Raw genomic sequence first — 10955 nt, forward strand, 5'->3', positions numbered from 1 at the left:
AAAGAATTGAACTAGGGTTGTCAGGCCTGCATTCTATCTGCTGTTCACTGAACCATCTTGCTGGCCGAGGAGCACAACTTCCTGAAGATCCTGATGCCAATTTTTTTGCATGGATGCTCAGATGTGGAACTACTGGTTTATATGTGATGTGGCTAAAAGATGAAAGCTCGTGTGTTAGCAGCCTGGCCCCCAGCTGGTGGCATGTTCCTCAGACTGGATCCTGAGAATGCTTATTCAAAGCTGAATGGACTACTAAAGAGACGGGCCTTAGTTATTCTATCCACCCTGCAGACTTTGTGCAACTTCAACTGTTTGAATTCTTTTTTGTTGTTGTTTTTCGAGACAAGGTTTCTCTGTAGCTTTGGAGCCTGTCCTGGAACTCTGTCTGCCTCTGCCTCCCAAGTGCTGGGATTAAAGGCATGCACCACCAGTGCCCAGCTTGAAATTTTTTTAAACTCAAACATGGACAGGAACATTTATGTGCCAACAAAGTTTTAGTTACATTGCATAGCAAGGGCTCATAAATGCACACTTCTTTAAACTGGACTTTAAAGAAGGGCTGGTTGGAGGAAGGTCTTTCCTCACTTACAAACCGCCAAGAGAGTGGCTGTAGGCGTCTGCTTCAGCACTGCACTGGGTCAAGGTGCTCTGCCTTACTACAACCTCTGGACCTGAGCCAAGGCAACTCTCCTCCCCGGAAAGCTCTTCAACACATATGGCGTTTCTACTTTAAGCTTCCATCTTTCACAGTGGCCACACTCACTTCTCTCATCACCCCGTCTTCTACTTCCCTGACACCTTCTTCAAAAATGCAGTGATCCTTGCTAAATACATACTTGTCTGGCCAGTAATGACACAGATGGAACTTTTCTCATTTACATGAGAGTCATTTGTTTTCTTTCTTGGAGAAGTTTCTACGTAAGTTCTTACTCTGTTTTTAAATAACGAAGTTTTAAATGTTATTCTGAGTTCTCTCAGTTTCTTTCAGATAAATACTTGGTTTGCAAACATTTTCTCCCATTCCACCGGTTGTGTTCTGTTTCCTTTACTATGTCTACTTCTTCTGTCGCCCATGATGTTAAGGTCACATTCGTGAAATGCGTTGCCCATTCTATTGGGAAGATATAACCAGTCAGTATGGTGTGCCATGCTCATTTTTGCACAGAACTATCTTTGTATCACAGGAACAAATCTCATTTGATCTTGATAAATCATCTTTCAATTACTATGATGCTGGATTTAGGATCCTAGTTTATGTGTATGCAGAGTGAGAGTACACAAGTTCAGCGATCAGAGGACAGGTTTTGAGGCTGTTCTTCCACCTTGTTTAAGTGGCTATTCCTTTGTTTCTGCTGCTGTGCTGGTAACCTCAGGCTAGCTGGCCCATTATTCTCAGTTACCTCACTCAGTGCTGAGGTTACAGATGCTTGCTACCACATCTGGTGGGTTCCAGGGATCAAATTCAGATCTTCAGCTTTCCTTACAAGTTGTTTTTTACTTGCTGAGCCATTTCCCTAAACTTTTTTGAAAAATAGGGTCCCACTCTATAGTTAGCCTTGAACATGTGACAACCCTCCTGCTTCAACCTCCAAGTAAGAGAATTGACAGGTGCCAGCCACAATGCTTGGCTACTTTCCTAATATTTTACTGAGAATTTTTATATCATAATAGATATTGGCCTACAGTTTTCTTTTTAAATTATTTTTCTTGATATGGTCATCAGAGTCATACTGGTCTCAAGTAAATCTGGAAGTGTTTGCCAAACAGTGGTGGTGCACACCTTTAATCCCAGCACTTGGGAGGCAGAGGCAGGTGTATCTCTGAGAAACCCTGTCTCAAAAAATAAAACAAAGTTGGAAGTGTTTGAAATTTTTAAACATTTATTTTTATCTACACTTGTCTATGTTTATATACACATAGTTGTCTGCAGAGACCTAAGAAGGGTATCAGATCCCCCTGGAACTGGAGGTATAGACAGTTGTAAGCCATCAGACATGGGTGTTGGGAATGAAACTCAGAGTCTCTAAGGTGCAGTTATGTGCGTTTAACTGCAGAACTCTCTCTCCAGCCCCTTAGCCCCTTATTCGATGCGTTTGAGTCTAAACATGGCAAGAGTTCTTCAAATGTTTGACTGAGGTCACAAGTTAAAGCCAACTGATCCTAGAATTTCCTCTGTTCAAAGGTATTTTGGTAACTAATTCAATCTCCACAGGAGGTCCTTTATGCTGTTTCTTTATGAGTTAGGAACAAAACCTTCAGTATTTCCCACAGGCTCAAGCCTGCAACTGCCCTAGTAATTTAGTTTATAAAACTCTCTTCATTGTAACCTATTTGAGAGAAAACTTTTGATCTGTACCTCAAGAGCATCTAACAGAGATTTCCAAAACACAGGTACATACCACAAAAAAATGCTAAAGTTAAATTTGAAACTAAGTGTCTAGTTCAAGTATGCTGGCACACACCTTCAATCCAAAGGCAGGAGGATCTCTCTGAAGTTAGAGGCTAGCCTAGTTCAAGAAACAATTTTAAAAGACTATTTCAGCTGGGTGTCATGGCTTACACCTTTAAACCCAGCACTCAGGAGACAGAGGCAGTCAGATCTTGATGCCAGCCAGGTCTACAGAATAAGATCCAAGATGACTAGGGTTGTTATACAGAGAAACCCTGTCTTGAAAAACAAACAAAAAAGTTGAGTGTAAGAAGGCTATTTAAGCCGGGCAGCGGTGGTGCATGCCTTTAATCCCAGCACTCGGGAGGCAGAGGCAGGCAGATCTCTGTGAGTTCGAGGCCAGCCTGGTCTACAAGAGCTAGTTCCAGGACAAGAACCAAAAGCTACGGAGAAACCCTGTCTCGAAAATCCAAAAAAAAAAAAAAAAAAAGAAAAGAAAAAAAAAGAAGGCTATTTATATTTATGGTTGTGAGCCTAGCCTTTAACGGCTGAGCCATCTCTCCAGCACAAAGAAGGCTATTTAAAGGAGCAAAGAAGGGGCTGGAGAGATGGCTCAGTGGTTAAGAGCACCAGCTGTTCTTCCAGAGGTCCTGAGTTCAATTCCCAGCAACCACATGGTGGCTCACAACCATCTGTAATGAGATCTGGCACCCTCTGGCGTGTGGACATACAAGGAGGTAGAATGTTGTATACATAATAAATAAATATTTTTAAAAAAATAAAGGAGCAAAGAAAAACTTTTAATAGAATTCCAGACCAAGAAATGTCCAAGTCTACACTGCAAAAAGTATACAACTGTTGCTCACAAAACATTGTTATGTTTGTTCCATTTACCTTATATATCTAAAGGCAACTGTAAGTATTCAGAACAGGAATCTTTATGTATATAAAGGAAAGTGATTGGGTCTGGAAAACTGTTTCAGCAGTTAAGTGTTTACTGCTCTTGCAGAGGACTGAGCTTGGTTCCTAGCACCCATGTCAAGTGGCTCGCAATTGTTTGTGGCTCCAGCTCGACTTGCTGCCTCTGGAAACACATGCACACACACACACACCATGTAATTTTAAAACGAAAATAAATCTTTTTAGAAATTGGGGGATATCATTCAGGAGAGTCAAAATTTTACATCTTAGGCCCAGCTCTTCCAGAAACTGATCTGGGGCAAGACAGAACTTTAGAACTCATTTTGACTTGTCTTCAAAGTGTCTGAAAGTAACTTGAATATTGAAAAATACTTTAAGACGAAATATACACTGAGTTATGTGATACTAAGTAAGGAAACTAAAAATATGGATTCATCAAAAGCTTTGGTTCCCTAATTTAATTTTCATCACCTCAATTTTGCTTTGCTAAGGGAAAGGCTATGCTATCTTTTAAGAAATTTGACTAGATGTTTGAAAGTACAAACGTTCTTTCTAATACAATGTTTAAACAGTCCTACAGTAAAATTAGATACTGCTTTTTAAAATCAAGCATCGATACTGCTCATCATACACCAGGCATGGTATCATTTACTGAATCTTCATGCCTAAGAAATATTAGCTGGGTGGTGGTGGCGGCGCATGCCTTTAATCCCAGCACTGGGAGGCAGAAGAAGGCGGATCTCTGAGAGTTTGAGGTCAGCCTGGTCTACAAGAGCTAGTTCTAGGACAGCCAGAGCGACAGAGAAACCCTGTCTTAAAAAAACAAACAAAAAAAAAAAAAAAGAAAAAGAAGAAAGAAATATTAATTAAATGTTTAAAAAGTAGGAGCAAACCTAAGTAGTATGATTCCTGGGTCCACGGAAAAAGACAATTTTTTCTTGTTGCTTAGAAGTCCGAACACCCTGGTCTTATTAACTCCAGGTTTACATTATCACTTTCATAAATCAACATCCTCCATGTGAATCACTCTTTCTCCCAATTTAAATATCTTGGAATTTTTTTCTGCCACAGATTTGGGGGTGGAAGTTGATGCAGATTAAATCCAGGGCTTTGTATGAACATGCTAGGAAAGTGTTCTACTACTGAGCTACATTCTTAGCTTTTTAACTTGAACTTCATTATTGGATTTTATCAGAGAGGTTTCATGAACCCTTGTAGGTACTTATATATTAGGTATTTGCACTATTTTAAGTACAAAAATTTAATACCAGTAAGAATCTTAAATAAACTGGACCTGGTGGTGAACACACGTAATCCTAGCACTCCGATGTTAGGCCAGCCTAGTAGGATTCCATGAAAGAAAGCGAGCGAGAGAAACTGCACCAAACTATATTAAGATCTGCTTTACTAAAGAGAACCGAAGGGGCTGGCCATCTGTCTGTAGAAAACTCCACATGGTACACGCAGGTTAAAGCCGGCAAGAGGGCTGGAGGATGACTCGGTTGTTAGAGTTCCACCTGCTCTAAAGAGCGCCTGCCTTGATTCCCAGCACCGCCGGCAGCTCACAACTGTCTGTAATTTCAGTTTCAGGAGCTCTGATACCTCTTCTGGATTCTGTGGGCACACATATACCCAACAAAAACACACACAGCAAAATACTCATATACACAAAATAGAAATATAATAAAATAAATCCTTTTAGAAAAAGAAGCCACCAAACCGGGCAGCAGTGGCACACGCCTTTAATCCCAGTACTTAGGAAACAGAGGGAGGCCAGCCTGTGTGAGTTTGAGGCCAGTTTGGTCTACAAAGGGAAGTCTACAAAGAAGAAAGAAAGAAAGAAAGAAAGAAAGAAAGGAAGGAAGGAAGGAAGGAAGGAAGGAAGGAAGGAAGGAAGGAAGGAAGGAAGGAAGGAAGGAAAGAGAAGCTATCAAGAGCCACAAAATAACTTGGACACGGTCCTCCTGAAAAATGGCCAACAGATACTTTTCTCACTTAACAACCAAGCCACTAACATTCATAAAAAACGAAATTTGATCAAAGTTAGAAAAAACTGTTGAAGGGGACCTTAAAAGAGAAACTGGAATGTTTACTGTTTCTAGAGTTTTGTCTGTCCTGTATTACCCTTGCTGAGTTCTTTCTCCAGCCCCATTCCTAATCTGGATTAATCAGAATCATCAGTCGTGAGAACTTCAAGTACGGTTCTCCGATCTTTAGCCTCAAACCTAGGAATGTTATTTATTTATTTAATCTATCTCTCTTAATATATGCACTTCAGGGTTTGTTTGCTTGATGTAACCAGTCCAGAACTCTCCCAGGAGCAAACCAATGACTTTAATAATTTGCTAATGTAAATCAAGCTGGCAACACCTGCCACATAAGTGAAGAGGCGGCAGACAGGTTTGTGAAAAATACAATCTGGTATTTTAGGACTAAAACATTTCTTACCAATCCCTTACTCCTCTCATAGTGGAAATATTTTTTAAAAAATATTTCTTTTAAGATAATTTATCGCCTGGCGGTGGTGGCGCACGCCTTTGATCCCAGCACTCGGGAGGCAGAGGCAGGCGGATCTCTGTGAGGCCAGCCTGGTCTACAAGAACTAGTTCCAGGACAGTTAGGGCTGTTAAACAGAAAAATGCTATCTCGAAAAACCAAATATCTATCATCTGTCTGTCTGTCTGTCTATCTATCTACCTATCTAAAGAAAACCAAAATCTATCTATCTATCTATCTATCTATCTATCTATCTATCTATCTATCTATCTATCTATCTATCGAAAACCAAAATAAATTCACATTCAGAATAATTTCTGGCTGGGTATGGTGGCAACGCCTTTAATCTGAGCAGCCAGTCTTGTCTATATAGTGTTTATGACGGCAGGAGCTGGTCTTTAAAAACAATCAAACAAAAACCTATGGTTTTTAATGTTTAATAGGTCCTTGTCTGTCTTGTCTTTCATTGGGAATAAATTTTCTGGACATGACAGAATTGCCAGAAGAGAAATCAAATACTTTAGATCTGTAGTTTCAGAAGCAGATAAAAAATAGACTGAGAAAATCAGTCTCCTTTCTGAATTAGGGACTACCTGTCTTCTGAAGATTACAGATGGCTGAAGGACAAGTCACAAAGCTGAAATGGTGTGTAACTGGCTTCAGGGGCAACAGTTTTTATTCCACGTCATCAAGGTGGCGGTGGGGAATGACACAGCTGCAGTTCTTGTCAAAGGTAATTTTATCAGGAAAGCCCAAGCCTGCTCACGCTGCAGGATGGGAAGTCTAGACCCAGGAGACGAGCCAGCACAAGCACACCCACCATCTGTCTACAACTAAACTCCCAGAGGAGACACAGGACTCGGCAAAGAGCTGACCAGACCGTGAAACCAAACAGCACTCAATCTTAAGGGTGTATTTTTCTTCCCAAATATTCCAGTTTAGACTTAAGCAAAGCCCAAATCCCATAGCTGAGCAATGAGGTATAAGCAGAAAAATACACTCCAAGAAATTTCTAGAGAACCAAGCAAGGTAATATAAAAGGGGTGTGTATATATATATATATANTTTTCTCAGCAACATGTAAAATAAGCTGTAATTCCAAGTCAGGTACTCTGACAGCCACACAAAGATGTTCATGTGTTTGAGATCCTAATATTTCTCCTGGTGACCTCCAGTTTCCAATCATCTTGCCTGTCTCCCTAGGGATGGGATTTCAACTGGGATTAGCACCTTGGCAGGACTATGGAGATTTTGAAACTAATTTAGATTGGATGCATAGCCTCAACTGTGTCTGAACCCAGCAGGTTGACTGCATCCTCAAAGCAAATTCCAACAAAAGCATTTTCTAGAGGATGACAGCACCCACTCTTACACCAAATGTCCAGGACATGATTCAAACTACTTTATGTGTTTTATAGCCTAAAAAAAAAAAAAGAAGCTACACGCTGGGTGGTGGTGGCAAAATGCCTTTAATTCCAGCACTCGGGAGACAGAGACAGGTGGATCTCTGTAAATTGGAGGCCAGCCTGGTCTACAGAGAGAGTTACGGGACAGGCTCCAAAGCTACAAAGAAACTCTGTCTCGAGGGAAAGAAAAAAAAAAAAAAACATCATTCAAGAGCATGATGTAATAAACAGTAAAACCAAGACCAAAACTCATGTTCTAATTATGTGCCCAGGACTTTCTTTACAGCCAGGTGACCCTGGGAGAAAATAGAGCAATCTCAGAGTTAAGGGTTAAAATGATAATCGATAAAATTTATTTTATTTCTTTCCTTTTTTTTGGTTTTTCAAGACAGGGTTTCTCTGTAGCTTTGGTGCCCATCCCAGAACTAGCTCTTTTAGACCAGGCTGGCCTTGAACTCCCAGAGATCCGCCTGCCTCTGCCTCCCAAGTGCTGGGATTAAAGAAAATTTATTTTTTAAAACAAGTATTTTCCTTTTTTTTTTCCTATTTGCAACTTAAGTATTTAAGGCTTATGTGTACCACACTATAATAGATACAGGATAGGTCAGAGGTACTGAGAGAAAAGAAAACTGCCAAGATCCTTTCTCCGGTGCTGCTTTCTCAATTAGCAACAATTCTAATCTGAGCCAGGGTTTAAAATGTTAGGTGTCCAGGCAGTGGTGGGCATACCTTTAATCCCAGCATTCAGGAGGCAGAGACAGGAGGATCTCTGTGAGTTGGAGGCCAGCCTGGTCTACAGAGTGAGTCCAGGACAGACTCCAAAGCTAGAGAAACTGTCTTGAAAAATTAAAAAAAAAAGTTAGTTGTTGAGGGAGGTGGCTCGCTGACTAAAGTGCTTGCTGTGCAAGCAAGAGGACTGGAGTTCAGCCCCCGAGAAACCATTTAACCTGTACACCAACCCACAGGATGTCGCAGCCATCTGCTTTTAAGTAGAGCACTGGGAAGGTGGAGACAGGCTTAGACTAGACCTCTGGGTCTCACACCCTGCCTCAAGGAGTAAAGTGGACAGCCACCAGTAAGACACTAGATGTTGGCCTTAGACCTAGGCTGTGTGTAGGCACAGGAGTACCCAATACATACATACACACATACTCACACACACACATTACCTATACACATACACACAATTTTCTTGATAACCTTTGCCTAGTATAATCAACTCCTCTCTGAAATCATAATCGTTCCTAAACACAGGCTAAAGCAATATTGCCCATATTAACAGTCTCCATTTATGCATACTCTGAAAACAACAGTGCACCCTGGTTTTAGCAACAAGCCAGACTCTACCAGTACCTACCACTTATTCAAATGCTTTACTGAAAGAATTCCCAATGGATGGTGTACACAGCTGTCTACCAACAACCACTGCTATTTAGTTCCCAGGATATCCTGCTAAATCAACCAGTTATTTCTATTAAGCACCGTGTGGGAAATGCCACTTACCTTCTATTTCAACCAAAGGTTCTTGAGTAAACTCCTGAAAGAATTTGTAGAAGAACTTACTGCAAGCAGCCAAAACAGCCTTGTGGGCCTTAAAATGGTGTCCTAAGGTAGAGGGGTTAGGGTGGGGGGAGAAAAAGAAATCATACACTGACATCAAAATCAAAGTTAAAACTACAAAATGTGGCTGGGCGGTGGTGGCGCATGTCTTTAATCCCAACACTCAGTAGGCAGAGGCAAGTGGATCTCTGTGAGTTCGAGGCCAGCCTGGTCTACAAGAGCTAGTTTCAGGACAGGCACCAAAAGCTACACAGAGAAACCCTGTCTCAAATAACGGCCCCCCACCCACCAAAAAAAAAACAACCCACAAAATGTATAAAGGAGACCTCTCCGCATAATATAACTGTTATTTATCTTGGGAATTTTTAATTTTAATTAGACATGAAGCTAAATTTGTAGCTTCAAAGACTTAAGCCAGTTTACGAAGAATGTCTTCTAGCACTTTGTTACATTCAATTAAGTAACAAGGTATATTTAAGCTGAAACTGTGAAATACTGGCTAAAAAAATGACTCAGTAGTTAAGAGAACCAAGCTTCTCTTCCAGAGGACCCTGGCTCAATTCCCAGCACCCGCATGGCAGCTCAAAACTGTTTGCAAGTCCAGTTCCAAGGGAAGTGACCACCAGTCAGGCATGTGCTGCGTATGTACACGTGCGGAGCCCAAACACTCATACGCATAAAATAAATTTTAAAAACCTGCTAAATATAACAACCCAGCAGTCTATATATCATTTAGGAAGATATCTATATCTATATCTAAACACTACAGGCCCAGCAGTGGTGGCATAAACCTTTAATCCCAGCACTCTGGAGGTAGGCAGAGGCAGAAGGATCTCTTGTGAGTTGGAGTTTAGCCAGGTCTACAGAGCAAGTTTCAGGACAGCCAGGGCTGTTACAGAGAGAAACTGCATCCCCAAAAGGAAAAAAGGTACAAAGCTACATGTGTCTGGTATGGGAAATGTTTCGATATGCCTACCGTATCTGTAGGCACAACACACCTACAAACTCCTATTAAGGAACAGCTTGTCTTGGAAGCCCATTTTCACTAAATACAAAAGAATTCCAACCTGGATTTGCCTGTACATGGAAGACTGGTAAAGACCCCAACTAATTTTGGAGTAGCCCAAAGTGAGGTGAGGATGAGTGTAGCCAGTGTCTCTCTTCATTCTCCTTCCCACACCATTTTGGAAAACTAGGATGAAAATTTCCCAAATGATTCCTGAGTTGGACTCTCCAAGCGGCTTGCTAAGAGGAAGCTTATTAACAAAACGTTGAGACAGCCTCCCTGTTTTGTTACCAAATAGTCTGAGGTATTTTCTCACTCTTAGAGGCCTTTATCTTACGCTCGAGAGGGCAATGAGAAAACTTGAACAGGTTGCAATAAGTTAAAAATGCGATGCACCTCAGACTAAATTAAAATTAACAGTGGCCAACCAGCTTCCTGCAGCATGGTCTACGTGAGCAACACTGACAAGCGCCCTCCTGGTTCCGATGCAAACCCTCCACGACTTTGGAAGAGAGCCCGGAGAGGGTGGGTAAAAAAGGCGGGCAGGGAGAGGGAACTAAAGCTCCAATTTTCTCCTCTGCCCACTCCCCTACCCACCGTCGACAATCAGGGTGATGTCTGTAAACCGGTCCTGCTCCCGTTGTTCATTCAACCGGTCCAAGATCATTTTATGATGTTCAGGAAACTCCTGAAGGCATTCCATCGTCTCTTCAGCCTCCATGGCCGTCGGGGTGCTCTACAAAAGAGGAGCATGATAATGTACACCCATGAGCTCGGGCTGACACAAAAACCCCTACAGCCGAAAACAAAACAAAACCCAGGAACGGGGGAAGAAGGGGGAGGGGGAGGCCGACAGCAAGGCTGGGGAAGAAGAAAGGCGAGCCGAGCGGCCGCCGCGCGTCGCGGGCCGGAGCCGCGGCCGCGGGACTCCGAGCCTGACCTAATTGGAGTCTGGAGACGCGAGCTGGAGCGGGGTGGGCACGGTGCCGGAGGCTCCGGGCGCCCGGGCGCGCCAAGTCCGGCCAGGGAGGACACCGAACAGCCACGGCGACCTCCCAACGGCCCGCCAAGACTTCCGCCCGGCCCGGGCTCCCGCAGCCCCAGCCCCGGTCCGGCCCGCGGCCCACAACGACTCCTGGGTCGCCTCTCCCTCCGGCGCCCTCCCTCCTCTCCCCCC

The 10955-nt window shown here is 42.6% G+C and overlaps 1 protein-coding gene across 2 annotated transcripts in view; it reads right to left on the reverse strand.

The window, feature by feature from the left end:
* Znf131 (zinc finger protein 131) overlaps nt 1–10866 on the reverse strand; it is a 30234-nt gene extending 19368 nt beyond the window's left edge. The window contains exons 1-3 of one of the 2 annotated variants that reach the window (XM_050152796.1): nt 10719–10866; nt 10376–10514; nt 8716–8817 (exon numbers count right to left, since the gene is read on the reverse strand). In XM_050152796.1, the coding sequence (XP_050008753.1) occupies nt 8716–8817; nt 10376–10499 (226 nt within the window). In that variant the 5' untranslated portion in view covers nt 10500–10514; nt 10719–10866. Of the gene's footprint in view, nt 1–8715; nt 8818–10375; nt 10515–10718 lie in introns of those variants that run through there. The other variant, XM_050152797.1, reaches the window with a different exon arrangement.
* Nucleotides 10867–10955: the final 89 nt, after the last annotated feature.

This window comes from Alexandromys fortis, unplaced genomic scaffold (assembly GCF_014885135.2).
Source record: "Alexandromys fortis isolate MF-2015 unplaced genomic scaffold, M_Fortis_MF-2015_v1.1 scaffold_73, whole genome shotgun sequence".
Taxonomy (NCBI): domain Eukaryota; kingdom Metazoa; phylum Chordata; class Mammalia; order Rodentia; family Cricetidae; genus Alexandromys; species Alexandromys fortis.